The sequence below is a fragment of the Panthera leo genome, chromosome C2 (genome assembly GCF_018350215.1).
Source record: "Panthera leo isolate Ple1 chromosome C2, P.leo_Ple1_pat1.1, whole genome shotgun sequence".
NCBI classification, from domain to species: domain Eukaryota; kingdom Metazoa; phylum Chordata; class Mammalia; order Carnivora; family Felidae; genus Panthera; species Panthera leo.
The window spans coordinates 144983930-145011722 of NC_056687.1; the positions used below are offsets into that span (position 1 = coordinate 144983930).

The following is a 27793-nucleotide window of genomic DNA, read 5'->3' on the forward strand; positions in this document are numbered from 1 at the left end:
TTCTTTCCCCTGCATGTAGTACAGAATTCCCCAGATGAGACCCAAGTGCCTGTTACTTAAATTCTGGCATACCGTGCACCATCTGCACGTGTTGGCTATAGACCGCGAGAACGTATCAGCTGAAAGCTGTACACAGTCTTGCGAAAGAAGAGGGAAGCAGGAGCTTCCCATAAAGTTCCAACCTATCTTTGAGCTAGTTAACATTGGCAAATGCAGAGTTTGATCAACTTGAGATTTATCTGGGCTCTGAATACGAAGTTAATTTCTTGTAGCTCTTAGTTTCAACAAAAACGTATGGAATCGCATGCCGTGTGTGGGGGCGGGGGTCGCAAAACAGTGGGTTTATGACAGTGATGTGCATAGGAGATCCCTGGGGATCTTGCTAACATGTAGATTCTAAATCAGTAGTTCTGGGGTAGGGCTTCAAATTCTGCATTTTTAGGAAACTCCAAGGTGATGAGTCTGTGCTCCATAGGCTGCACTTTGAATAGCAAGGTCATAAAGCATGAGATCTAACCATGTAACATCTTTTGAGGTGGAAAAGTTGGGCTTAAAAAAATACACACAGATATGATACTATTAACTTAAGGAACTGACAGTTTATTAGGAATTTTGTCAGGGTAGAGGAATCAATAATGTTTAATTTCTTTGCCTTTTGACTAAACTTGAGCCTTTCAAGGAATGCTGTTAGTACTTTCAGCTGTCTTTTGCTTCACATTAACGTAGTGTCGTGTGTGTATAATACAGAGATGTATACGACAGTGGGAGTGACTTGAAGGTCATGAAAGAGCCCGTAAATCGGACTGCTTTTGTTGATTTTGTGGTTTTACAGTGAATTGATGGGTTTGCCAGCAGTTTACATGCTACATTGTTGATGTTCTCCAAATTTTCCATCCTTCGAAAAGGAAGGATAAACCCGAAGCTCTTCAGGTCCTCTGACTCTTGTGGTGGCATATCCCCCAGAAGGCTTGTGGCTTGATAGAACATAAGCTTGTTTAGATAACCGTACACAATACCCATATGTTCCCTCCGGGAAGGCTCAACTTTTTATATAGACATTACACTTGGGGAAACATCGTGTGATGTTCACCTAATCTGGAATAAGTTAAGTGGCTGATCCTGAGTACTCAGTGCAATACAATAACTTTGTAGGACTTGGTTTTGGGCTTTCCTGTGTAGACAGAACTATAATAGCTTACGTAGTATTTGAGAAATGACTTGAAATAAGAGAAACATTTACTTCAGCTCTTAATTTTGTCTCTATGGCAACACCAGGAAACACAGTTTTATTTTGACTGTTGAATGCTTACTATTTGAGTTATTTCAATTATTTATTTAGTTTATTTCATATGGAGTCCGTTTTCTGGGCTAGAACCATTTTCTCCAGACCTAATGTAAATTGCCTTAGAATGACCCAAATCTTATGTGGACAGAACCTTCTAAGGAACAAGTATTTGGAAACATGGATGCTCCCTAGATCATGTTATTTTCAGTTGCTATTCTAGCCTGTATATATTTAAAGTTACACATACATACAGACAGTTCCGAGATTCTGCTTCAAAGCGTGGTGAATTATAGGGACATAATAGGATATAACATTAGAAACATTACCTCTCCCAAAAAATAATACCATGTATTGGAACTAATTCATGACTCAGTAAAGTTACAGCATATTGATTCTCACAAAAAGTGGAAAAGGTATGCCTGGAAATTTTGCCTAATTTACATTTGCCCATCAAGTTTCATTAATGCATTGTTTAGTAACCCGTAAAATTTGGAAATCTTACAAAGAGTGATAATATTTTCTCACTTGTTTAGGAAATGTTACAGAAGTCTACACCATTAAATGTTGGTAAGATTGTGAAGAAACTACTGTTCTGGTGATACACACTTTTGGGAAACAACATCCATTCTGCATGTCACTGCAATCCCCCTCCTGAGCATAGAGCCTCACAAAACTGCTGCATGTTCGCACCAGGAAATAGATGTGAAACCACTAATAACAGCAGTGTTTTTAATGGCAAACATAAAAAGATGTGTATAGATAAGCCTAAGCGAAAATGGACAGGGCCTCTGATAAACAAATTATTACTTATTTATTCAAAGGAACACTGTAACCTAGTGAAAACAAAAGAATCACAGTCCCTTGCAACAACATATTTAAATTAATAATTTAAAATGTTAAGTGAGAAAAAGAAAGGAAAATGTTGGGGCACCTGGGAGCCTCAGTCGATTAAGCATCGACTTCAGCTCAGATCAGTTCATGGGTTCGAGCCCCGCGTCAGGCTCTGTGCTGACAGCTCAGAGCCTGGAGCCTGCTTCAGATTCTATGTCTGTCTATCTGTCTGTCGGTCTGTCTGTCTCTCTCTCTCTCTCTCTCTCCCTCCCTCTCTCCCCTCCCTCTCTCTCAAAGAAAAAAAAAAAAAGAAAATGTTAGGTGAAAATAAGCAAGTTGAAGTAACATATGTGAACCATGATTCATTTAAGTAAAGTTCTAACATGAACAAAACTAAATGATATACATGATATGTGTATGTTAAAACAATAGAGAAAAGCAAGGGATATTTTATCACAGAATATACAGTAGGGATATCTATGAAGGAAAGTGTAGAAAATGGGGCTAGAGAGAGGCAAGCAAGATTTTTCACAATTACAACTAATGATTTCTTAAAAAAAAAATTTTAAGTTTATGTTTTGACAGAGACGGAGACAGCGTGAGCAGCGGGGAGGATAGAGAGGGAGAAAAGAGGATCTCAAGCAGGCTCTACGCTGTCAGTGCAGAGCCCAACATGGAACTTGAACTCACAAAACCATGAGATCATGACCTGAGCAGAAACTGAGAGTCAGACACTTAATCAACTGAACCACCCTGGTCCCCCTAATAATTAATTTCTTAAATATACAATGGAATATTAGTGATCAAAAAGAATGAAATCTTGCCATTTGCAACAACATGGATGGAACTAGATCATATTGTGCTAAGGAAAATAAGTCAGAGAAAGACACATGTGATTTCACTCATGTGCAATTTGAGAAACAAAGCAGATGAACATAGGGGAAGGGAAGCAAAAATAATATACAAACAGAGAGGGAAACCAACCTTAAGGGACTTTTAAATATAGAGAACAAACTGAGGGTTGCTGATGGGGATGGGGTTGGGTCGGGAGATGGGCTAAATGGGCGATGGGCATTAAGGAGGGCCCTTGTTAGGATGAGCGCTCGGTGTTAAATGTAAGTGATAAATCATTAAATTCTATTCCTGAAATCGTTATTACACACATGTTAACTAACTTGGATTTAAATTAAAAATGAACAAATAAATGAGATAATAATTAATTTCTTAATCCCATGATTTATATTCATCTAAAAAACATTTACATCTTTTACGTGTTATAAATCTTTCACATATCTTTCACATATTCAATATTCATTCATATACTTATTAATATATTTACCTAAGTTAACGTATAACATAACATATATGTTATGTGTTTCATATAACCAATCAATTTATATAATCTTATACTCGGCACTAAGACTTTTAAGGACTTTCTATATGATTTTTAAGAATAAACAATGTATTTAACATAAAAATCCTTTCACTACTGTTAGAAAATGTTAACCACATCAGCCACACACAAACAAGCAGGCATGTTTACATGTTATAAATCATCTTTCACATATTCAATATTCATTCATATACTTATTAATATATTTACCTAAGTTAACATATAACATAACATATACATATATATGTATATACATATGTATATATATACATATGTATATACATATGTATATACATATATATACATATATATGTTATGCATAACATATAACAATCACATATATAATTTTAGATGATATATAATTATAATATATATTATATATATATAACATATATAATTATTATAGTTATTATAATTATATATATTATTATATAATATATATATTTATATATTATATATAATTTACTTTTAATTTGAATTATAATAAACTCAGTATTATGAACTGTAACAAATGTAACACAAAGCAAGACGGTATATGGATATAAACACTAAAATCTAAAAAAAAGTAATCCATGACTAACCACAAAATTTTTTTTTATATAATGTTTATTTTTTTATTTTTGAGAGAGAGAGAGACAGAGCACAGGTAGGGGAGGGGCATAGAGGGAGGGAGACAACAGAATCCGAAGCAGGCTTTAGGCTCCAAGCTGTCAGCACAGAACCTGACTGCGGGGCTTTAACTCACGAACTGTGAGATCATGACCCGAGCTGAAGTCCGACGCTTAACCAGCTGAGCCACCCAGGCTCTCCCAAACTTAAATCTTTGAGTACAATATGGAAAATGATGTCGAAAATGATGTGTATTTTCAGTTTTTAAAATGTCTGCTTGTTTTTTTAAAATGTAATTTGTAGTAAATTCTTCAAAATACTCAGCTGCCATGTAATAGGAATTTGAAGTTCCACAGTGTCAAAGATTCCTCTGCATCTTTCAAAGACATGTGACTTATGTGCAGTGAATGAACTCTCAGTGTATCACCAACTTTAAATAGAAATAGTACTGATATCTCAAACAAGATTACATCCTTCTATGTGACCTCGCTGTTGAGGCTGCGTACGTGACCCCTCTATACACACACGTACGCAAAACACAGTTCTCTGTGCTTTCTAATGCTATTTTTTGGAGAAACATGCAATTTCTAGGAGGGAACAGTGAATGTTAGCTCAAAAGATACCTGTAGCAATACTAATTCTCCAATAGCCGATAGACGTTTTCGTTAGTAGCTGTCAGCTGCCCACACCTTCATTTTTTCAAAGTTTCTCATTATGCGAACATACATTGGAATGATGATACTTATACTTGAAACAAAACCAAGAGAGTAGAAATGCGGTAAATGAGCTGTCACCTTTACATTCCTGAGGGTATTCTTTGGTACTTGGTAACTATTCACTAAAGAAATAAGATAATTAATGGATGAGTTGGTGATAATAAAGATTCCTTTTTAAGTATGTAAATGACAAACCAGTGAGGATCACCACTAGTTTTCATGCCTGCTTGTTTGTGTGTGGCTGATGTGGTTAACATTTTCTAACAGTAGTGAAAGGATTTTTATGTTAAATACATTGTTTATTCTTAAAAATCATATAGAAAGTCCTTAAAAGTCTTAGTGCCGAGTATAAGATTATATAAGTCGATTGGTTATATGAAACACATAAATCAGAACAAATGTATATAGAAAAGGATATTAACAAATAGAGTGTGTGTTGAAATAATGAATAATTTCCATCTTCCTATTTTTTTCCTACATTTTCCAAATCTGACTTTATGAGATATATTCCCTCTAAAATGGAGAAAATAATCAAGTTATTAAAAAATGTCAGTACTCAGGTGAGGTGTGGGCTGAAGACTATTAATAGAATTTCAGGTTTACGGGCGTGAAATGTGGCTTTTCATTACATTTAGTGTTAAGAAAAGTGGAACCAATTATATTCTCATGCATATGAAAAATACATGCCATCTAAATGTATCGACTTTTACTTTGGCTTACCAGTAGTTAACTTTAAGACAAGTGAACAGGCGGCCACCTCCTGAGCAGAATATATCACATCTTGTCTGTATATATACATCTAGGTGAATTCTTATTATGTAATACACATCTGTAACCATTGCTCATATGACGAATAGCTGATTTTTTCTTGTGTTTTCCCTTTAGCCCACGACCTTCTCAAGTGCCATAGGTGTGTTCTTTCTCATGCAAAACATTTCCCCAGTGGAATGAAAGGCAGGCACTCAGGGCTGTGTGTCTGTGTACATTTGCAGTAAGAGTGAGAAGGGTTACGACAAATGAACCAGAAGTCACTGAATTAAACAAAGTTTGCCATCTACTCACTTTCTTAATTATGTTTTTTTGGAATTTATAACATCAGTCTGAATTTTCTGACCGTTAAATAATTGAGAGACTGATCATCACCCAGCAAGTACTGTTTTTGAATATCTACTGCAAGCTTTTCACTAAGATAAAAGGCTTAGCATGCATTCTTTTATTATGTCTTCCCACTTACCTGATGTGCTAGTTAGATGTATATTACATATAATTTAAAAAGTGCTATGGATAATACAGAGAATCTATAAGGCACATAATCCTCTCATAGGTAATTGGACAGCACCACTGATTTATGTTATCAATTATTTGAATATCCATTGGACAGTGGGCTTCCTGCTATTGATCCCCAAAGTCTGAATCTTGGAGAGTGACAGAGCCGCTTAGTCCAATATACTTCTCACAACTTAATGCAGAGATGGATGTGTTGACAAAAAAAAGAAAAGAAAAGAAAAGGCTGTGTTCCTATCCACTTGGGTATTTTGTTTGATAAGTGTTTAGAATTAAGGATAAGAGAATTACTTGAAAGTTGGGCTTGATTCTCATCTTTTCTGCTTTGTGTATTTGTGAGCTTTAAAAAAAATTACCTTCCTGGCCCCACTTCTTTCTACATTGTATGGTTTTGTCCATTTTTCCCATTGTGAGTTCTGATTTTTTTTTAAATGACGCAGTGGCAATCTTGTATTACTTAATCACAGAAATGCATTTTTGAAAGTGATGAAGCTCAGAAAGATTCCACAGACAGCTCAAGACTATTATTCTTCTACAGACAAATCTCCCTGGGAACTGCTATGGAGTCCCCTGTATTAGGCACTTCCTCATTCCAAGAGTAAAAACTGTGTATCCATTAAAACCTTACCGCAGCTGCTGTACTATATGAAATTTGTCTCTCAGTATTTTATGTCACTTTCTTCTTCGGGTCTCTTTGTAGATTTCAAATAATATAGTGCCATAAAACACTTTACAGTAAAGACTTTAAAACTAGGTCTTAGTTTGGCTCCTGAGTGATGTTACAGCCCACTCTCTTTTTGAATGAGAGGCAGTGAATGTGCTGAACACGAGATATAAAACGTGATGTAGCATCATCAGTTGGATATATACTTTGCTACGTTGTAAGTGGGAGATATATCTCTGCCCAGATAAACTTGATTCCCATTGCCATCCTGACTGTCTTATCTGATGTTGGATCTGCAGTATTCAGTCATTTGTTCACTCATCTACCAAACACTTAGTGAGTGAGTTCTGTGTGTAAGGCCAGGGATAGAAAATGAGTAAGACCTATTATCTACCCATGAGTAACTCAGCCTCGATATCAGGACAGGATGAGTTAGAGTGTAGAACAATACGATGCATTTTGTATTTTTGTCATCAACACAATTGCTGATAGAGTGCACTGGCTAATATGGATATGCTCAATGTCTGTTGGATTATAACCAAAATTGAAATTATCTGTTTGGGGAAGAGAGAATAAGCATAAGAAAGATGTCACACAAGTTACGATGAGGAGGGTGAGGGTAGTGACACAGAAAATCTAAGAGGGAATTAGAATGAAGCTAAGTGACGATGGCAGGATTGGGAATTACTACTTTAATAGCAATCAGCACCATCACAAAATTTCTCTGAGACCCTGATTACATTCTTTGGTACCAGGGGATACCGTGGAAACCAAGAGTGTGCTCTCAACAGCTCAACTCCACTGCTTCTGAAATATGGCCCTCAAAATGGTTACCTATGCTGCACATCTGATACGGTTTTCTCTTATACTATTGAGGGCATAGATAATGCCAGAATTTTCAGAATCTGTGGTTCGATATCTTTCCCAAACAGCAAAATTTTGCTGTGATGCTGTTTTTCATTGTGCATTCAGTTGATACTAGATTCACAGTCCTACTAGAACATTCTACATGCTGTGAAGTCACAAGCTTCTTTAAGGAATAGGTTTCTTTAGAAATGAGTTTTAACAACCAATGATGAATGTCCAGCTATACTATTTCCAGTGAATGTGGGTCGTTCTTCCGCCATTCAGGGGACTAATCATGTCCAACATCTGCAAAAGACTTAAAAATCTTTTTGTGGCCCTTTGGCGGGCCAGAGGACCGACTTGTATCCAGGCTTGTTCATTATGTATTGATGACAGTGCGATATCAAGGAAAGAGTAAGGGTTTTATAGCCAAATGCACCTGAACTTAAATGTAATCAGTATAATTCAATAGCTTTGTTTGCTTGAGCAAGTAGCTTAATACATCTACCTTCTCTTTTCATCTTCAAAAAATCAGAATACTGATATTGACTTCTTAGGTAGTTGTGAGAATTCGGAATAAAATAGCTAATATATTCTGTGTAGTGGCTGGCATGTGGCAGGTGCTCAACTGATGGTAGAAACATATGTGTTTGTGTATAAGTGTAGTCCCATCATTCATTGGTGTTTCTGATGTAGAAAAACACTGGCAGGTCCGTAAAAGTGACTTAAAAATCAACAGATTTTTCAGAGAGGATCATTATGCATCAAGCTCTACACTGGGTATTTTGAAGACGATCAGAGAAGCCTGACCCCTGAAAAATCAAGGTCTGGTTAAAGAGACAATCTCATAGAGAACAAGAAGATTATGTCACACAACAGTAAAATAATAGTAATAATAAATAATGGTGGAGATGATGATGATGATGATGATGATGATGATGATGATGATGTGATTATATACTGGCTGTGAGCACAACTATTCAGATTGGGAAAAACAGCCAGTAGACCAGAAAGTCAGAACGTGCAGTTTACCCTTGAAGGGCCTATGTTATCCAGAGAGAGGAGAGGCTGGAAGACATTGGTGCCAACATCACAAAGTGACGGTCTTCAGGTTCAAGTCTATCTACAAGAGCGGTTCTATTTGGCTTTCACAATGTTTCTACAAAAACGCTGAGACTTAAACTTTGAAAAATTTTGCTAGAAAATCCAGGTTTCTTTCAAAAAAAAATCAGGAAGCTTAGCAGCATCAGGATCATACTCCTTCATGGTAACAATGGCTGCAGATGAAAAACAGATGCTCCTTCATCCTGGGCTGGAGATCTCCAGTTCTCTGTAATCTCTACCCTGTGAACAGTTTGCTACCTCGCTTGCTTCTTCCCTAGAAATGTTTTCAGAGTAGGGAGAAAACAGAATATGTTGTGTCATTTGAGATGACCATTTAACACCCAACGGGGAAAATCAAATGGCTCTAATTGGAGAGTCTCTGCTGAGGTTTCAGTGGTAAGACATTCAAATTCTTGTGCCTGATGGCACACAATTCCAGAGAAGCTGAATTGGAAACTCTGAGGTTGGGGCCCAGAGTTATAAGAAGCCATACAGACTATTCTGATGCATGCTATTTTTGAGAATTACCAGCGTAGCATATACTGTAGCACCAAAATACAAGTAGGCTGAGGGGTAAGCATGAGGTACACCCACTTTTAGGAACCTGGAGTGGGAGAAGGAGAAAGTGAAGAAGGTCAATCAAGGGATAACTGTCTGCAAGAAAGGAAGATAAGAACCAAGTCAATGTAATGCATTGGACCCAAGAAACGAGTATTTCAAGAGGAAGGTATTTAAGAGGGCTAAATTATATCCGCCCCTCCCCCACAAAAAAGCTAAATGATAGTGAGAGGTCAAGGATGATGATAACAGTAATTTTATTTATTAAGAAGTTACTAGTTAATTTTTAAAGTTCTGTCTCAGTAGATAAAAGCCAGTATTTAGGAGTGAAGTAAAAAAAAAAAAATTAGATAATTAACAGAAAGAGGTAGCATGAGCAGAGCAATCATTTCAGAAAAGTCTGGCAAGAAATGCAAAGAGAGAAACCGGATTATAGCCTGTATGTAGAAGGAGAGGATCTGCAAATGTTCAAGGGAAGGCAGAGGGGAAAGAGCCTTGGCTCTGGAAGAAGGTTAAGTTTCAGATAAACATAGGTGATATATAGGGAAACAGGCCAGAGAAAGGTGTGGCAGGGATGAATGGGAGTTGGAGGAGAGAACAGGAGGAGTGAGGCTATCTTGAGAGAGGATAGGAAGCACTGGAACTGAGAGACAGCAGATTGAAGTGTTGGCAGACTGTGTGCTCTGACATCAGGCTGCCTGGGATTTGATTCTGCTTTTGCTGCTTCCTAGTCATGTCACCTTGGAGAAGTTACTTAGGTGTCTCCGTCTCTGTGTCCTCATCTATAAACCATAGGTAGTGGTAGAGTCTATCTCATGAGGCTGTCGTGATGATTGACAAGAGTGGATATATCTAAAGAGCTCAGAACAGGGGCTGACCCATTGAAGGTGCTACAGAAATGAGTGTCAACCAGATAGAACACATCAGGATGAAAATCAGAGAGGTTTTATTTATTTATTTATTTATTTATTTATTTATTTAATTTATTTATTTAAAAAAATTTTTTTAACGTTTATTTATTTTTGAGACAGAGAGAGACAGAGCATGAGCAGGGGAGGGGCAGAGAGAGAGAGAGACACAGAATCTGAAACAGGCTCCAGGCTCCCAGCTGTCAGCACAGAGCCCGACGCGGGGCTCGAACTCACATACCGCGAGATCGTGACCTGAGCCGAAGTCTGACGCCCAACCGACTGAGCCACCCAGGTGCCCCAAGAGAGGTTTTAAAGGGGAACGCCCAAATTCCTGACAAGACGGCTTTTGTTCTGATAAAGGAGGTATTTAAAATCTCAAATCTAAAAACCACGTAGAGAAGACCTTGCGACTTGGATTGAGTTCTTGAAGACAAAATAGCACAAGGAGTGGAGTACTGTTCACAGTCAACTGCACATGAACAAACTAGGAGCTAACAGCAGTGACAAGCAGGGAATGCCAAGGTTAAGGGGTGGTAGACTAAGTACAGTGGTGGGAAGGTTAGAAGGCAAAGCCTTTGAGGAGGTAATGGAGGCAGCATTGACACGGTTGGGACTGGAGTGTGGGTGAAGCAAGTCATTAGGTATTGCCAGAAGGAGAATGAGCAAGTGAAGAAGAAATTGTGAATTGACTCAGAATATAAATGACAAGCCATGTGAATGCTAACACATGTGCTTCCTAAGGGGGCTTCAGCAAGCATTTAACCTGACCATGTTGGCTTTATCAAAGAGTCAAGAGAGAGTATCCAAGGGGCACCTGGATGGCTCCGTCAGTACAGCATGTGACTCTTGATTACAGGGTCCTGAATTTGTGCCCCACATGTGGCATAGAGTTCCCTTGAATCAACAACAAAAGTGCACAAAACACCCAGAGAGATGTTATCCAAGGTATCGTTTTTATGCTATACAGTAAGTATGTAGGTAACAAAGCAGAAAGCAGGATTTAGTAAGGGAACAGAAGGAATGTCAACATGCACACCTAGTACTAGGAATGTTAATACTACTTTATTTCATCTTTACAGTCACTATTAAAAGCAGATATTAGTGATTGTGTTATACAGATCAGGAAAACTGAGGGGCAGAACCACTGAGCAATTTTTTCCACATCATATGGGTGGTGGAGTTCATATTCAAGTCCGTATTAATTAGACAAAAGCCCATTGTCTTTCCACATTAGCAGACCAAATGTTAAAGGATGTTAAACATTCTGAAATGTGCTATGATCGGTTGCAGAAAGTACCCAAAAGATGTCATTTCCATCCTGCTTGCATGGAAACCACTTTTTCACAAGTTTTCACCAAGAAGGTAGGGTATATACCCTAAATATTTAATGTAAATATGTCATCTGAAGCATTGCGCAAGAGTTACTAACTCTAAGAACCAGGAGCTTAATGATTTTGTTTTGTTTTATTTTAGAATTTGAAAGTATTCATTGTTGGTCTGGTATATCTTTTCTGGGTTTACAACCATTTGTAATTAATGAGCAAAAGCACTAAACAGTTCTAATCATTATCTGCCAGTTCTCTTACTAAATTAGCACTGTAATTCAATCAAACTACTGATTAGCCACTAGTTATTTTAGGTGAAGGAAGAGAGTTAACATAGACATTTCCCATGTGTTTTCTTTGGACCTTCTTTCTAAAAAGTACCTGAAAAAATTCCAAATATGTGTGTGTGTGTGTGTGTGTGTGTGTGTGTGTGTGTGTGTATGTGTGTGTGTGTATTATATGTATGTATACATGTGTATATATACATATATATGTATTATACGTATATATACATGTGTGTATATATATATTACATATATATGTATATAAGCAAAAACTCTGAAAAAATTTTGTTCTGTCTTTTAAACATGGGCTATCATTTTATCAAAAGCAAATGTTTGCAGTTTTGAAAGTCGTTTTCCATGTCTGCAGAAAGCTCCCTTAGTCTCTGGAGTCTTGCAGAGAATAAACCACACGTGCTTTGCTGTTAGTGTGCCATTCTCTTGAAGTGGTGGTTTTCAAAAGACTGTCTAGTTGTATTGGCGTCACCTGGCGTCACCTGGGATTGTTAGAAATGCAGATTCTTTAGACCCATCTTGTACCTACTGAATCAGTGTTTTGGGGAGTAGTGCCAGCAGTGTCTGTGTTAATAAGCCCTCCAAGAAACTCTGGTGCATGTTAACCTTCCTTTAGGACCATTGTGTTAGAGTCGGTCAGATTGTAAATGTAGTGTTGTAGCCATAGAATTTTGGTGAAACTGTTTGTAGTGTGAAAATAGTAATTTACTAAATAATACACTGATGTAGAAATTAAAACTCTTTTTTAGAATTGCTTTTATTATCCCTAAAAAGTATAAAAAGCTTGATTGCCAAAGCATTGCCCTTTCTTTACACACTTCCTCCTCTGAGAAGTTTTCTTCAGTTTTCCCAGCTAGGAAGTCTTATTTTGTGTTCTTTGTAATGTGTTATTCTCAAGTTATTAGTTAATAAATGACGTTTTAGTTTGCACAATGGACTTGTGAAATCTCCTTGGTATAGATCCATGATTCAAGCAGGAATTTTATTATCTCTGGGTTGGGGAAGGGAGGGGAGGAGAAGAATGCCCAGACTACAAGGCCAAGAACCGGGTTCTAGATTATTAGTTCCCTGCACTAGCTGATGCTGGGATACTTCTTGGCCTCTGTTATCCACACCTATGTTGGGTGACAAAGAGTTTGGAAGTGTTAGGGCTTGGAGGGACCAACTACAAAATCATTGAGCAAAGGATTTTGAAGGAGTAGAGTGGTCTAAATATTCTCATTTCAATCCGTTTCCAAAGCTTTCCAGGGTTTGGAGAAGACACTATTATATAAATTTTCTGGGGCTACCGTAACAAAATACTACACACTGCGTGGCTTAAATGACAGAAATTTGTTTTCTCAATTCTGGAAGTGAAAAGTAGGAGATCCAGATGTTGGTGGGTTGTTTCTTTCAAGACTCTCTCCTTTGGCTTACCAATGGCCATCTTTTCCCTTTGTCCTCACTTGGTCTCCCCTTTGTGCCTATCTTTGTCCTAATCTCTGAGGATACCAGTCATAGGATACCCAAATGACCTTGCTTGGCCTTAATTATATCTTTAAAGGCTCTCTGTCTAAATACGGGTTACATTCTGTGGTACTGGGGGTTAAGACTTCAACACATGAGTTTTGAGGGGACATAGTTCAGCCTAACTCAGTTATTGCTGGCATTGGCCTCTCGATGGTAGATTGAACTTTCTAAGGCTTCAGAATATTATTGAGTTGTGGACTTCTTTTGTAGATGAGACCTGGTTGACGTGGCCCATCAAATGCATAGCCCCACCACATTCCTCCTGGATCCCTAAAGCCATAGATATACTCCATTAGCATCCCTAAATACCAAATAATGAATGAACCATCAAGAAATAGACAAACAGCCACATTTTCTGAAAGGATAATGTTTCATCCATTAAATAAATGCAGTACCTTTTTCGAGTCTGGTATCAATACAGAAGGCATGTGAAAAATGAGTTAGCTGGGAGTTAATTGACTGTGGAGACTCTATTTTCAGTCTTTGCCTGTATTTTTTTGAATTAATATACACAGTGGGTGATTCAGCAAAAGGATTTAAAAATAAATTCTTTATAGAAAGATCCCACCAATTTGATGTCTTCATAATGCACGAAGAGTAGACCCATAATAGCTCTATTTTCTTTTCAACTTTGGAAAATAAAAAATGCTATTCGTTCAAATTAGGGTTGCCTGTGGAATAATCAAGTGTATCAACAAATACTTTGACCCAAATGCTGTTTAAGAATAAGAGTGGATGCCAGAAAGAATTGAGTATTCTTTAAAAAATTAAATGTAAAACTTGAGTTGACAAGCTATAGTAAAAGTGAGTTAATAGACAACACATACATAAATACATAACACTCAGTTATGAATACATAAAATACAATCAGTGGACAGTTACTGTGGAATGACTGCTGTTTTACAGAGTCCTCTTAGAATAGAAAGAACATGTTCCTTGGGACATGGCTGGATTTGGAGAATGTGTGGGCACTCTCGATACCTGTTGAATATGCAGATATTATTGTATGGAGTCACATATCTTATGTCCAAAAGCATCCTAGCACCGTGAATTAGGGGCTTCACACATTGGCCAAGAGAAGACACTGAATGTGCTCACTTCGTTTATGTGCTTCCCTCAAGAAGTTGAACCCCCTGGAGGAAGTTGACTGTGGATAATCTTGTATCTCTTCTAGCTGTATGAAATGAAAGCATGGAAAAATGGATCGGATTTGTCTGAAAGCTTCTGGAGCCAGAAGGCACATGGTGTCAGTGCTCAGCTGTCTATTTCCAGGGATCTTCTTGAAATAGCCTCTTTCTAGAGATATAATTCCTTTATATTTTAAAATATAATTTATATTTAAAAAATAACTTAATTTTACAAATTACAATTTTTATAATAATTCTAGGTAAATAATATTTTTCTCTGTATATCAGATTCTGCTTTCTACTCAGGGATGTCATAAAGACTTTATGAATACTAACAGTCTTCTCTAAACCCAAAGAAGAGGAAGAGTAAATAAATGAAATAATTTACTTTTGGAAATACCTTTTGCCGCAGACGTAGGTCTTTTTCTTCAGAGTGTGTAAAAATGTATCATTAGTCTATACAGCAGTTTTTACTGTAGTCCATTAGTTACTTTGACAAAAGATCAGGAAGAAAAGTTGAATAGAATTCTTCACAGGTATAGTACATTGGTGGCTTTTCTGTTTACGGTGGTTTGGGTCTTAAAAAAAAATGTCTACACTTTATTTACCTCCATCAGATGTTGACTTTGCAGAGCATGGAGAATACAGCAGCAGTCATGCGGAAAGTACCTGTTTGTCATCGTGAGAGTTCAAACACGAACTGGAACCAATGGCCCATTAAATACCTTCTCTTGTTGTTTAAAGCATATCCCAGCTTTGTGAAATAATTGTTAATGCAGAATACTGTAACTGAGCCAAGGAATTACATTCCTTTAGCTCTATTCAGGTTAGTGGCTGAGTCAGATATGCTCAGTTGTGTCCTATTGTTTCGAGATTTGGCACTATTGAAAGCCTCGCCTGGAGCGTAATTAGGAATAGGGAAATCAAGAAATAGCGTAATTTGCTTTTTGATGTGTATGTGTGTGTGTGAGTGAGTGACTTTGCGTTTACAGTAATATTATAATGCATACTGGGACATAAAATTTCGTTTTAGGAAAATGTTGCTTTAGGGGTGCCAGGGCGGCTCATTTGGTTAAGCGTCTGACTTCGTCATGACTCAAGTCATGATCTCGCAGTTTGTGAGTTCAAGCCCCACATCGGGCTCTGTGCTGACAGCTCAGAGCCTGGAGCCTGCTTCAGATTCTGTGTCTCCCACTCTCTCTCTGCCCCTCCCCTCCTGACACACACTCTCTCAAAAATAAACATTAATTTTTTTTTTTAATACTCACAGATGCTTTCCATGAGAAATAATTTCTTTTTCTTCTCCTTCTTGGTTGTAAAAAAAAGATAGCTGTTTTTTTTTGTTTTTTTTTGTTTTTTTTTTTTACATATTCTACATTTAATGAAGGAAAAGAAAGACATCCAAGTAATATTGTTATACTAGGACAGTATGCACACCATAGGCTAAAAGTCCCATTGGGAGATGTAATTCACTATGAGATACAGTAATTTTTAATTTCCTTTTTAAAAGAGAGAGCTAAATTTTAATTTGGAAGATACTTTATATATAAAATTTTCAGGAGTAGCTTTAGAAACCAATTAAGAAGTATTTTTGTCTTAAGGGTTTGTGTGCCTGATGTGAGATGGTTATAAATGTTCTAAATTCTTTTTCTTCCTCTGGTTTTTACTTCTTCCATACTGTATTAATGGTGCTTTGTGTGGAAACAAAGTTTCAGCAAATGTTCCCTTTCTTCTCCCTTTTTGTTTTCTACACAAAGATACGTGTAATCTTGCAAATGTTTGCTTGCCCGAATAGCCTAAGTTTAGCGAGCATTACTGTCATTAGTAGGTGCAGTTATAGATACCTTGAACCCTTGTGGACTGAAAGACAGTTCAAATATGACACTATTTTACTGGTTATTTTCCCAAAAGAGAAATTCTTGGGCTGAAATACAACTTGAAGGAGAGACTGTGTTGGTTGGTGGTTGGGGGTTGGGGAGAGGGTGGTCGGTTGGGAGATGAGGAGTTTTGGAGGAAGCGGGCTTGCATAATAATAGGCGTGGGGTGCCTGGGTGACTCAGTCAGTTAAGTACCTGACTCTTGATCTCAGCTCAGGTCACGATCTCATGGTTTGTGAGATCGAGCCCCGAGTCGGGCTCTGCGCTGACGGTGTGGAGCCTGCTTGGGATTCTTTCTTTCCCTCTCTGCACTTCACTTGCTCTCTTTCTCTCTCTCTCTCTTTCTCTCTCAAAATAAATAAATAAACTTTAAAAAACATAATAGACTTGAAGTAATAGACATTTCAGGAATACATACCAAACACACAAAAGCTTTAAACCTGTAGGGGTATTTGTATGGTTAAGTACAGTGAGAACATAGTAATGTCATCCCTAACGTTAAAAATAACAATATAAAGGGTAAATGTAAATTACCTTTTTAGTAAATAATTTTACCTGCCAAATTTCTTAGTGTAAGATTTTGACAGTCTACGTAGTAATGTTTTAAGCTGTCATTTGGGACAGAATTTTAACCCCTTCCATTTCTTATCAACATCAGAGAATGCCAAGGAATAGAGACATTTTTATGTAGCAGATAACAGGGAGGAAATAATTGCAAGAAAAGCTAATATTTAATGAGTACTTATCCTGTGCCAGCCACTGTTATCCTTATTTAAGTAAACCTTACCTAACCCTGAAAACAACCCTAGATACTATTGTAATCATTTTATATATTTATACGTAGATGTACATAATTTTACATAATAGTCTAAATGAATGTGTAAATAAATGGATTTATAGAATTATAGAGAAATGATACAAAGCACACCTAAGGCTTACTTAGCCAATCAGATATACCCAGGCTGGACTGAGATGTGAGCCTTGGCGGTTTGTCGCCACAACATATTAACCACTGTTGCCTTGGAGTCTAATACCCGGATTCTCAAAAACATGAAGGTTGATTAAACTAGAAAAGTCGATATATGTAGCTTCTCTATTTTGGAGGCAGATGATATAATAGTTAAGCACTGTACCCATTTTAAGAATCCCATATTCAGTTCCCTCCCTTTCACAAATTATGTGATTTTGATCAAATTACTGATTTTGTAGACTATACTTTCTATATCTACCAAATAGTAGTAGATACTCTCAGCCATGCTGTCTTTGATTTAGTTAACTAGAGAGTTATAGTTGTAATGGTGTAGAAAATGCAGTGGTAGCTGAAATGTCAGGATTATGATGACAGAATCTATTCAGTTCATTATTGGACAGCTTCATGCCAGTCTGGCTGACTTTAACCATGAGCATGGAAGTGACTGGTGGGAATTATCTCAGACCCCTTCATCTAAGTATATTCTAGTTCCTATTATGACCTGTTAATAGGTTGGCTCCTATTGGAATGATTTTCAAAGCTATCAGCGGTATTGCTTTCATAATGAAATTAATTCTGTAAATTTCTAGAGGACCCTCAATTCATCCTTGGTCAAAACATCTGGGGGAAAGAAAAGAGGCAAAGACATTTCTAGTACAATGACATTATCAACACTAGAATATTAATAAATAACCACCAAAATACTGCAAAGAGTTAATGACCTAATAAGAGGGGATTATAAATGCAAAAGAAACAGTGGTGAGGGGGAACCTAGTTTATTACTCCATGGGATATTTACTGTTTGTCATATATTCTCACACTTGCTTAGGAACACAGAATTACAAGAAAACTTGCCAAATATTTTGTGACATGGCTGAAATCTTGAACATGAAAATGAGTAGTTAGTAAACTTGTTGCTTAAATTTGCATTATAATTTCTCCATGTTAGTATGATTGTTGACAAGCATCCTTCATAGAATCCTAAAGAAAGACAGGCTTTTAGAAGCCATCTTCTTTGGTTCTATCATTTATGCCTCAGGAAACAGGCTTAAAGAGATTGAATTTCATTCTCCATATTAACCACCTTTTAAAAAATGAAACCTAAACTAGGTCTTCTGCAAGAGATGATAGGATAATGGATATGCTTATATGTATTTCTGGTAGAAACTTCATTGTTGTATGAAGTACCATTGGATTACCTGTATCATTCATTTGTTTATAGCAAACATTTATTGAGCTCCTATTACATATGGTGGCAGGTATTGAGAATTCAAAATTCAGTCTTTAATCTCAACTCACACTATATATGTTTAGTAACAAAAAAAAAATCCTATTTATCTTAGGAGCACTGCTAGAAACTCTTAATCTTTCAATTTAACCCTCTCCCAAATCCTGAAAGGGAAGTATTACAATTCTCATTTTTACAGATGAAAAAAAAACAAAAAACAGTTTGGAGAAGTTGTGTTAAACTGCTCAGTGTTACAACGCTAGGTGAGTGCCAGAGCTGGATGTAAGCCCTGTTCAAGCTGGGGCCAAGGTCTGTGCTTTTCTGCAGCAATCCACAGTGTGATTTACTTTGATCACAATCACATACAACCCCCTTTCAGCCACCTATGACAGGCTGACAGGTTTATTTTTGAAGGCTCAACCCAGTGATTACGTAGGGAAGCACATTCTCAAGTTATAAAGGAGAACTGGTGAAAAGTGATCATCCAGGTGTGAAATGGGAGTACAGTGCTTGTTTTCTTGGTTTATTCCTGCTCAATTGTGTGTGCACCGACGTTCTTTAAGGTATTTTAAGCGTCTTCATTGGGCTATAATAACGTGGAATTTCTCTCTCTCTCTCTCTCTCTTTGTCAGGTATGGAAAAATTGTATCCACAAAGGCAATTCTGGACAAAAACACAAATCAGTGCAAAGGTATGTGTAAGGGCATCTATACCCTGGGCTCTTGCCTAGCCTGTTCCATCGATGTCTCCTTTAAGGCAGAAGTCCAGATACCAGCTGCGCAATGATCACGATGTACAGAATATGGCAAACCTCTTTAATAATGCCAAGGCTTTGATGAGTTGTATTTCTAGTAACATTGTTCATTAATTTTTTTCATTAACAAACAAAATGAAAATCACAAATCAGAACAAGTATCAAATTGCTTCAGCGTAAAACTAAATTACCTCTTAACAACTTGGGGTTGTCTGGTTTGAATGATATCATCAGTGATGCAAATTGATTTCCTATATAAAAATGAGGAACTCTGGGGAGAACTTCCCCATGCAAAGCACGTTTTAATTTATCTGTTCCTTAAAGCTTTAGTGACACTGGTTGACTAGGAATGAATTTACTGATGGGCCCATTGTGTCTAAGCTTCTGCTGTCAGCATCTCTTGGGATCTGAGTTGGTATCTTATTAAGGCTTTTTTTCCCCCCTGCAAACATTTCTGAAGTTATTTGACTATATCTGTGACTCATGTCTCCTCATGTCTGGGAATCCCATACTCTTTCATGAGTTGCATTTTATATTATTTGTGAAATCTGTATGGTCTCTCTCACATGACTCAGTTCTTACTAGGAAATTGGAATGCTTCTTGTAACATATGTTATTTGTTGTTCCTGTAATCCAGTCTTTCTTATAATACCAGAAGTATGGTAGAGCCACGATCATTCTAAACACTGCCCCTATTTCACATACAGATATAATGTGCATATGTTTTAGGAATAGGCACTCATACACTGAAGATATTTCCCAGCCTATCTGGGTGACAGTATTCAGGTTCTATTCAGCAATTAAAAAGCAAACAAACAAACAGCATTCCACGTCTCCCGTAAAGTCACAAATGTGCTAGGTGCTTAGGTACTACAAGACAAAAAATAATAAGATATAGTTTCTGTCATCTAATAGTTCAATTTGAAAAGGAAACCAAAAAGAAAACGAAGAAACGAATCGTAACATACTTATTAGAGTGAGTGTATCAGCCTAAAGTAACTGAAAGTATAACAGAGGTATCTGTAATGGAGATATACATAAAAAACTGTGAGAGGAGGAGGTGGAGATTCCTTTTGGGGGAATAAAGTTTATAAAGGCAAGTCAGAATGGATGGGCATGGGAAAGGTCTGTGTTTGAGAGAAAGAGTTTCAGAATGTAATTGAGCAGACCCATAACTAGAATGGAAACTCCTAACACCCCTATCCACATTTTCTTGTAACTACTTATTTAATTCTTTTTCCCTCATTCTCTGTCTCTTCCTCCAAGGAAACTTAAACTCAATGAAGACAGGACCTGTGTAATCTAGAAAGCTTATCTTCAAAGTGAGGTGCTGTAGAGCAATGCTAAACTCTCAACTGGGGATGCTAGAAGGAAATGTTAGAATATGTCTCTCTTTGTTTTTCTATCAACTTTCTCTGTGTGGTGTAGAACATATTAGTTAATTTTACAAGTGCATATGTTTTACACATATAAATATGTAAATTTTGGGTTTGCTGATACAAAATATTTTTATTCATTGTGATATGCATTTAAAAAGTAGTTTGGGGACTCCTGGTCTCATAATAAGCACTAATAAATACAGAAGGAGATGAAGGAGGGAGGGAAGTAGGGAGGGAAAGAGGGAGGGAAGTAGGGAGGAAAAGGGGAGAGAAAGGAAGGAAGGAAGAGGGGGACCATGGAACCACCTGGGAAGATCATTTAATAAAAGGGCAGCTAAAGATGACTTCATGGGAGGGCAGAGGGCTATTAGACCTTTTGCCTTGAGGGTGGTGTGAAAAAGGTGGAGTTAATATATGGTCATTATACATAATATGGATAGAGGTCTCCAGTTGCCTTTTCTGGCCTCAGCATTTGGAGTCTGTGGGTTAACAGTAGGGATTCTGAATTACAACCTTCATCAAGCACGTGGAGGTGGGTATCCTAAAAGTTAAGCACTCATGGTCAGAAAGATACTACTGTCACTTTCATGTTTAAGGAAAAATACTATTTTAATGGTATTCTGAGTCCTATTTAGAGTATTCCTTTCTGGCCCTTGAAATGGTCACCTGGATAAACTACATGCAGTTGGGAAGAGGCAGCAATTATATTTATGGAAAATTATTTATAGTTGTTAATGATAACGTGGGAGAACATTTCTGAGGTTGGGAGGAAGATGTGACGTCGTTGAGCAGTTCAGAGAACTGAATAAATGAGATGTTGAAACAACCATCTAAATATTTATTGAAATCGCCAAGAATTGAAGCAGGCATAGTTTTGGGGAAAGTAAACCAGAAGGTGTGAGCAATGATACTGGGCATCTGTAGACCATTGTGAAAATGAAGATTCACTGGTTATAAAATTTTGTGATGAAGGATTCTAAACTGGAGATGTAGGTAGGAGGGAAACCAGATGGCCATAGGAGCAAGGAGGACTCCTCACTATAGTCCACTGGGAGAATAGGTATTAGAAGGAAAAAGAAAAGTCGAGAGGGCTACAAAGGAGCAGTGTCCTCAGGGTGAGTTAGGAAACAATTGGGAGCGTGCAAATGAAAGTAATGATAGCTTATATGCACTCAGGAAGCTGAGGTCATTTCACGCAGGCCATCCAGTGCTGCTTCCTGTGTGCCTGGTTCACCCGTCTTTACTGGTATCATCTGAAATTGGTAGAGTCTTTTTTTTTTTTAATTTTTTTTTAACGTTTATTTATTTTTGAGACAGAGAGAGACAGAGCATGAATGGGGGAGGGTCAGAGAGAGGGAGACACAGAATCTGAAACAGGCTCCAGGCTCTGAGCTGTCAGCACAGAGCCCGACGCGGGGCTCGAACCCACGGACCGCGAGATCATGACCTGAGCCGAAGTCGGACGCTTAACTGACTGAGCCACCCTGGCGCCCCGGTAGAGTCTTTTTTAAAAAGTCAGTGTTGAAAGAACAATAAAGGGAATATTATTGATACTAGTAATTACAAGGAGACTGTTGTCCCACATATTGTATTCAAACAGATTTTTAAAGAATGTATAAATATGCACGTGCTTGGCCCTCTTTCATTCTCTATCTTGGGACAAATATAGGCAACCTCCCAATTCTAGCTTATGGAGCACATACAACTTATCCAAGCATTACAATGATAGGAAAGAAGACTTAAACTATGTCAGATTATGAACATATTGATTATAGGAAGTTACATGAATATGGAGGAATACAAAATAATGTGTAAAATAAATATGGAGCTAAGTAAATATTTGAGACCTAAGTATTCCTTATCTTTATGTCTGTGGGGAAGCCAGGGCCTGCTTTGAACACCGCCTCTCCCCTTAGTAGCTGTGCCACCTGTGGTAAATGACTCAACTTTGCTGGGTGCCTCAATTCCCAATCTATAAAATGATGATAATAATAGGGCCTGAGTTGATGATTAAATGAGGTATACATGGATAGCACTCAACAATACCTGGTGTCAGCTGTGGTATGAAATACTAGAAATAGTAAAAAAAAAATGTCTTAAGGTGGTGGGAATATGGGTGATAGATTATTATTTTATGTTTCTCCAAATTTGTTGCCTTTTCAGGCAAAACAAACAAAACAAACAAAAAACAACTCTTGGAAACAATGATCTGGTTTCAGTTATATATATTTGATAGTTCTTTTTGTGAATTACTAGTAGCCTACGATTATATGTTTCTTTGTTTTTTGTAAAATAATGTCAGATAATAATAGCAATGGATTGGGAGAGAATGCTATGGTTTTTGTTTTTGTTTTTGTTTTTGTTTTTCATAATGGGCAGAAATTGAGTTCTTCTTGACCATGGCTTTCTCAAGGAAGGAGATGGAAAGGATGAGGTGGCTTTTTCAAACAAAATCACTGACAGCATGGAGCTTGTCATTAGAGAATGCAAATTGGATTTGGTCTTCTCTGAGACACTTCCTTCCGAATCATTTGCAACTTTGCCTCCAGACTAAGGCTATGCAATTAAAACCAAATATTAGGAAGACAGGATTTATTTATTTTTGCTTTTAAAGATATGATATGAGTTCAATTTTTCACGAGCTGTTACACAAGCAGCATATTTACATGCAAGTTAGTATTTAGTGGGGTGTGAGGAAGTAAATGCCCCAGTCTCCTTGGAGATGAAAAGAAAAAGCATCCAAATGAACCTTGATGTATTAGCCCAATGTTAGATGCTTACCCTATCTTAGTATCTGAAAGAAAGGCTTTTGTTCCCTACTTGTATCCTACTCACACCCTGAAGTTACAAAACAGTAGGCAGGCCCAGAGAATCGTGCTTACTCTCTATTCCAGAAGGGGTCAAGGAGAACCCTTTCAACATAACCTCTCGTTTTCAAGATTGTTCTTTCTTGGGTGGTGGCTGTGGCAGCTTTCATTCTGTAAAATATGGCAACATAAAACACAACAGTCACCGTCAGGCCAAAATGACCAGAAATTGCTGAACAAAGCAGGCAACAGCTCCAGATGGAGAGTAATGAAAAGCAGACCACAGTTCATTCAGATACTCAAATGCAAGGACCAAATAAGAGCTATTGTACAAGTCACAGAGATTTGCGGAGCTTTGTTTGTTTGTTTATTTGTTTGTTTGTTTTTCTGTTTTCCTCCCTGTGTTTCCCTCCGGGTCAAGTATATTTGCTAATTTAAAAAGTCAGGGAAAATTAAATGAAGGAAGCCATTGAAAACATGGTGTAAATCTTCAATGAATTTACTTGTCTCTGCCTTTTCCTGCTTTTTAAGTTTGGTTTCCTCTGAACCCCTCCCCACACCATTTTTCTGACAGGCTATGTGTTCAGAGCAGAGGGAATGAGTAATGGATATTCCATAGAAAGTTTCCAGGCCTAATAGCCATAGGATATAAGTGTAGTTAGCCTGTGCCAAGCACACCAACTTCTAAGAGTTTGAAATACTCCCTTCTGCCTTTGTTGTCACAAGCTGGTTGAATTATGTTTATGGAAGCTTATGTTGCCTTTAACATTTCATTGGGCCCTTAAAATCAAAGTTGAAGACAAGTATCTAAAAGTTCTGAACTCACCCATGGAGGACATCATTCATTCTTTATTAAATGGAATCATAAATTGTTATTTTTTGTGTAAGAAAAATAATTCTGCATGCTCTGCTAATTTTATAGAGAGGGATAGAACCGTCTTAAATGGTTTCAAGGAGGGGTGTGAATGAATCCATTTGGCAGTTCAAGATTCATGGCTGTGTTACACATTAAAAAAAACACATTTCTATGTAACTAATAAGTATAAGGCCATATTCTTGGACAGATTTGGAAATATTCAATTTATTTATCATTTACTTATTCACTGGCAGGGAGTTTTTACATAGCAAGTGAGGGAAGTATGGATTTCTGTATTAAATCCGATGAACCTGGAGAAAGGAGGAGATATTATATATTGTCATATTTTTGTGTAAAGTCATTTTAGGGTATGAGGCGGCCTCTGCCTATGGACATGCACCTGGGTAGAAGGTATATGTGTAAGTGGAACTATTTGCTTTCCAGAAAATAGCGTACCTACCCTGGGCTTGTCCACATAGAAACAAACAAGTAAAGGAAGAAACTAAACACTATGGAAAGCCTCATTTCTAGTACCTGTTATCTCCACAAATCAGTGCAAACTAAAATAAATGTTCTGTGAAATTTATGAGACTAAGGAATTACATTTTGAGAGGAATAGGCACCTCCCCTAGGTGGGCTCACAGTCTACTGAGCAGGAAGCCCATGAAGCAAAATGACTTGAAAAACACATTTATTCAATTTTCAAATAATAGGATTAGGTTACAAAAAAAAAAAAAAAAAGACAAAATCAGCTGTATTTAGACAACTGAATTTCCCTTTGGAAAATGAAATGTGTGATATTTCCCTGAGCTGCTTTTGTGACGTTTAATTTATTCCAGTATTAATTTTACTACCAATCACAGGTAATCTATATATAAACATATATTGGTATTGACAATATATATAAACATTCATTTGGTATTGATGGTGACTTTTATTTTCATTTCAGAAAAGGTTGGTTTGTGTAGAAACTTTACTAACTTCAGTCAGTACCTCAAGTTTACTTAGAATCACCCTGTAGGTACATTTTACGTGACATTTTCGTCCTGGACCTCTTTTGAGAAAATCCTCATTTTTATAGTGTTACAGCCATAGTTTGGAAAGAATAACTTCTTTGAAGGTAAATGGTCTCCATTTGTTGTCTCTAGCTCATGTAGACAACAAAAGTAAAGATGTTTTCTCCTATTAAAAATAATCCTTCCAATCCTGTCATTTTCAATTCAACAGGTTAAATATTTTAGAGAGTTCTTTATTATTATTATTATTATTATTATTATTATTATTATTGTTATTCTGTGTAAGAAGTCTTTGAAATAATGTAAAGAAAAATATATATTTATCTTATATTTGGGAGTCATACAACTACACGTTTCTTCAAAGGTCTTTTATAGCTATCTATTTACTCAGCATTTGCTTGTAATCACTGTTAATATACATAGTAGGCAAAAGTAAAACTACCCACAGATACTAGATACAGTGGGTAATCCTGCTGTTTTAAGTATAAAATTATTTTTGGCAGCATTTAATACTATAACCTACTTTCCTAATTTTTTGCACATGCAGAAATGACATTATTGGCAAAAAAAAAGTAACATTTTTTTGTGAAGTTTAAAATGGCTTCAGTGTAAAATGGTGCAGTCCTATTGCTTCCTCCCATAGCCTGAACTTGACTTTTACTAATCCATACTTTTTAACTTAACAGAAATCCTTTTGTTCAGATATTCTATTTGCTTTCCTGCTTCTGTGTTTCATTCCCTATGTTTAGAAATCGACTTTTGTTAATAACATAAAATACTCTCTCTTTTTTTTTTTTACCTCTGCTAGTCTGTGTCAGTTATTTCTTCCTCAGTTAACCTTCTCAAGAAGTCCTCAGCAGACTCTTTGCCTCCTACTTAAACACTTTACAATACTATCACCTCCAAGCAAAATCTGGAGTCAAAGATCTTATGCAATCTAATCACTCTTGTTTTTACAATTATAGTCTAGATTATAAAACTCCTCAGGGTTCTCACAGGACTTATTTTCTGTTGCTAAGTTATTGAGGAAATAGTACAGTTCAGAGTAGTTACTTAGATTCCAGAGACTTTCTCTTTGAGAGCCTTTGATGTTGCATCAATGGAAAGAATAAACATGGAGGGGTATATGTTCTATAGTTCTGAAAGAAAAAAAAAAACAGGGGTACCAAAGGCATACCCATACACAAATTTCCTAGAGTTACTCTTTAAAATTAAGCATTTTAACTGAGAATATTTATTTTGTGAGGTGGAATTATCTCTTATTTGAATTTCTGTTTTCATTCAATGATTTCCTAAGGATATGGAAAATAAAAAATGGTAATATATTTTAAATAATGTGCAAAATATAATCTATAATGGAAAATATATGTGTTTGTCCAGTTTATTAAAATAAATGTAAGCCTGTAATACCGTATAAATAAATATAGGATTTCAAAATACGTAGGTCTTCCAAAAGAAACCCCACTTAGTTCTTGAGGGATTTTCCAAATATATTTCCAAAGGTATATACTGAGAAAATCTCCAAGTAGTAATTTTAGTTCTCATGGACAAGTTACATAACATTTCTAAACATCCGTTTCCTCAGTTGTCAAATGAAGTTACCTTACAATGAAAAAAGTATTTTTCACAGTTATGGGGAACCATGTTTGTAATGGATCTGGTACATCAGGTAAGTTTTCTTGTGGCTTTGGACTTGGATTTCTTCTCATTGAACCATACTGTCCAGAGCTGCTACATATCTTACATAATTTAATGCCATTCTGAGTACCTTTAAAATGTTCAAGGAATGTGTATTTTGTGAATTAACACATATTTATTGAGCCTGGCTTTGTTCATAGCAGAAAGTGTGTTCATAGCAGAAAGTGTAAGTACTTAAAGGATGTTTCTTTCATACATTTTGGTAGTGGCTATATGATAGTCCTTAGGATTTTTCAAGGCCTACAAACCGTATGTCTTTGAGGACAAACACATTCTGACACAGTAGCAGGTGGTGGAATTCATTCTGAGTTGAATAGGTTCTGAAAAAAAACCCTGAAAAAAATAGGTTCTTTATTTACCCTTTGTTATGTTGTTCACTCCATCATGTTACAAGTTCAGAGGTAAAGAAAAAGAAAGCCTAAAGATTCTTGCTTTCTTAGTTTTGAAGTCACAGTGAAGGCATATTTAATTTAGGGTAAGGTTAATCATCATCTGACTTGGTCCTTGTCACTGTTCTTATTGACTCATTGGTTATTCATGTTGCTATTAAAATAGCTATTTTTTCTCTCTCCTTTAGTAAAGAAATGAGAACCCTGGGGTATGAAAGAGAAAAACTTATGCATATGGCTAAAAAAAAATCCTAAAACTCTAAAAACGCAAATTGAATTTGAAAGATGAATGTATCATTTATTACGGTTCTGCGAGTGGCTCTAAGTCAGCTCAAATGTCTCTTTATCTGTAAAATGTTGG

General features: G+C 36.7%; 1 protein-coding gene across 8 annotated transcripts in view; it reads left to right on the forward strand.

Moving 5' to 3' along the window:
* Positions 1-27793, forward strand: part of RBMS3 (RNA binding motif single stranded interacting protein 3) — a 702269-nt gene that overhangs the window by 181646 nt on the left and 492830 nt on the right. For all 8 annotated transcript variants that reach the window (XM_042955148.1, XM_042955152.1, XM_042955154.1 and 5 more), the window contains exon 3: positions 19166-19224. In XM_042955148.1, the coding sequence (XP_042811082.1) occupies positions 19166-19224 (59 nt within the window). The remainder of the gene's footprint in view (positions 1-19165; positions 19225-27793) is intronic.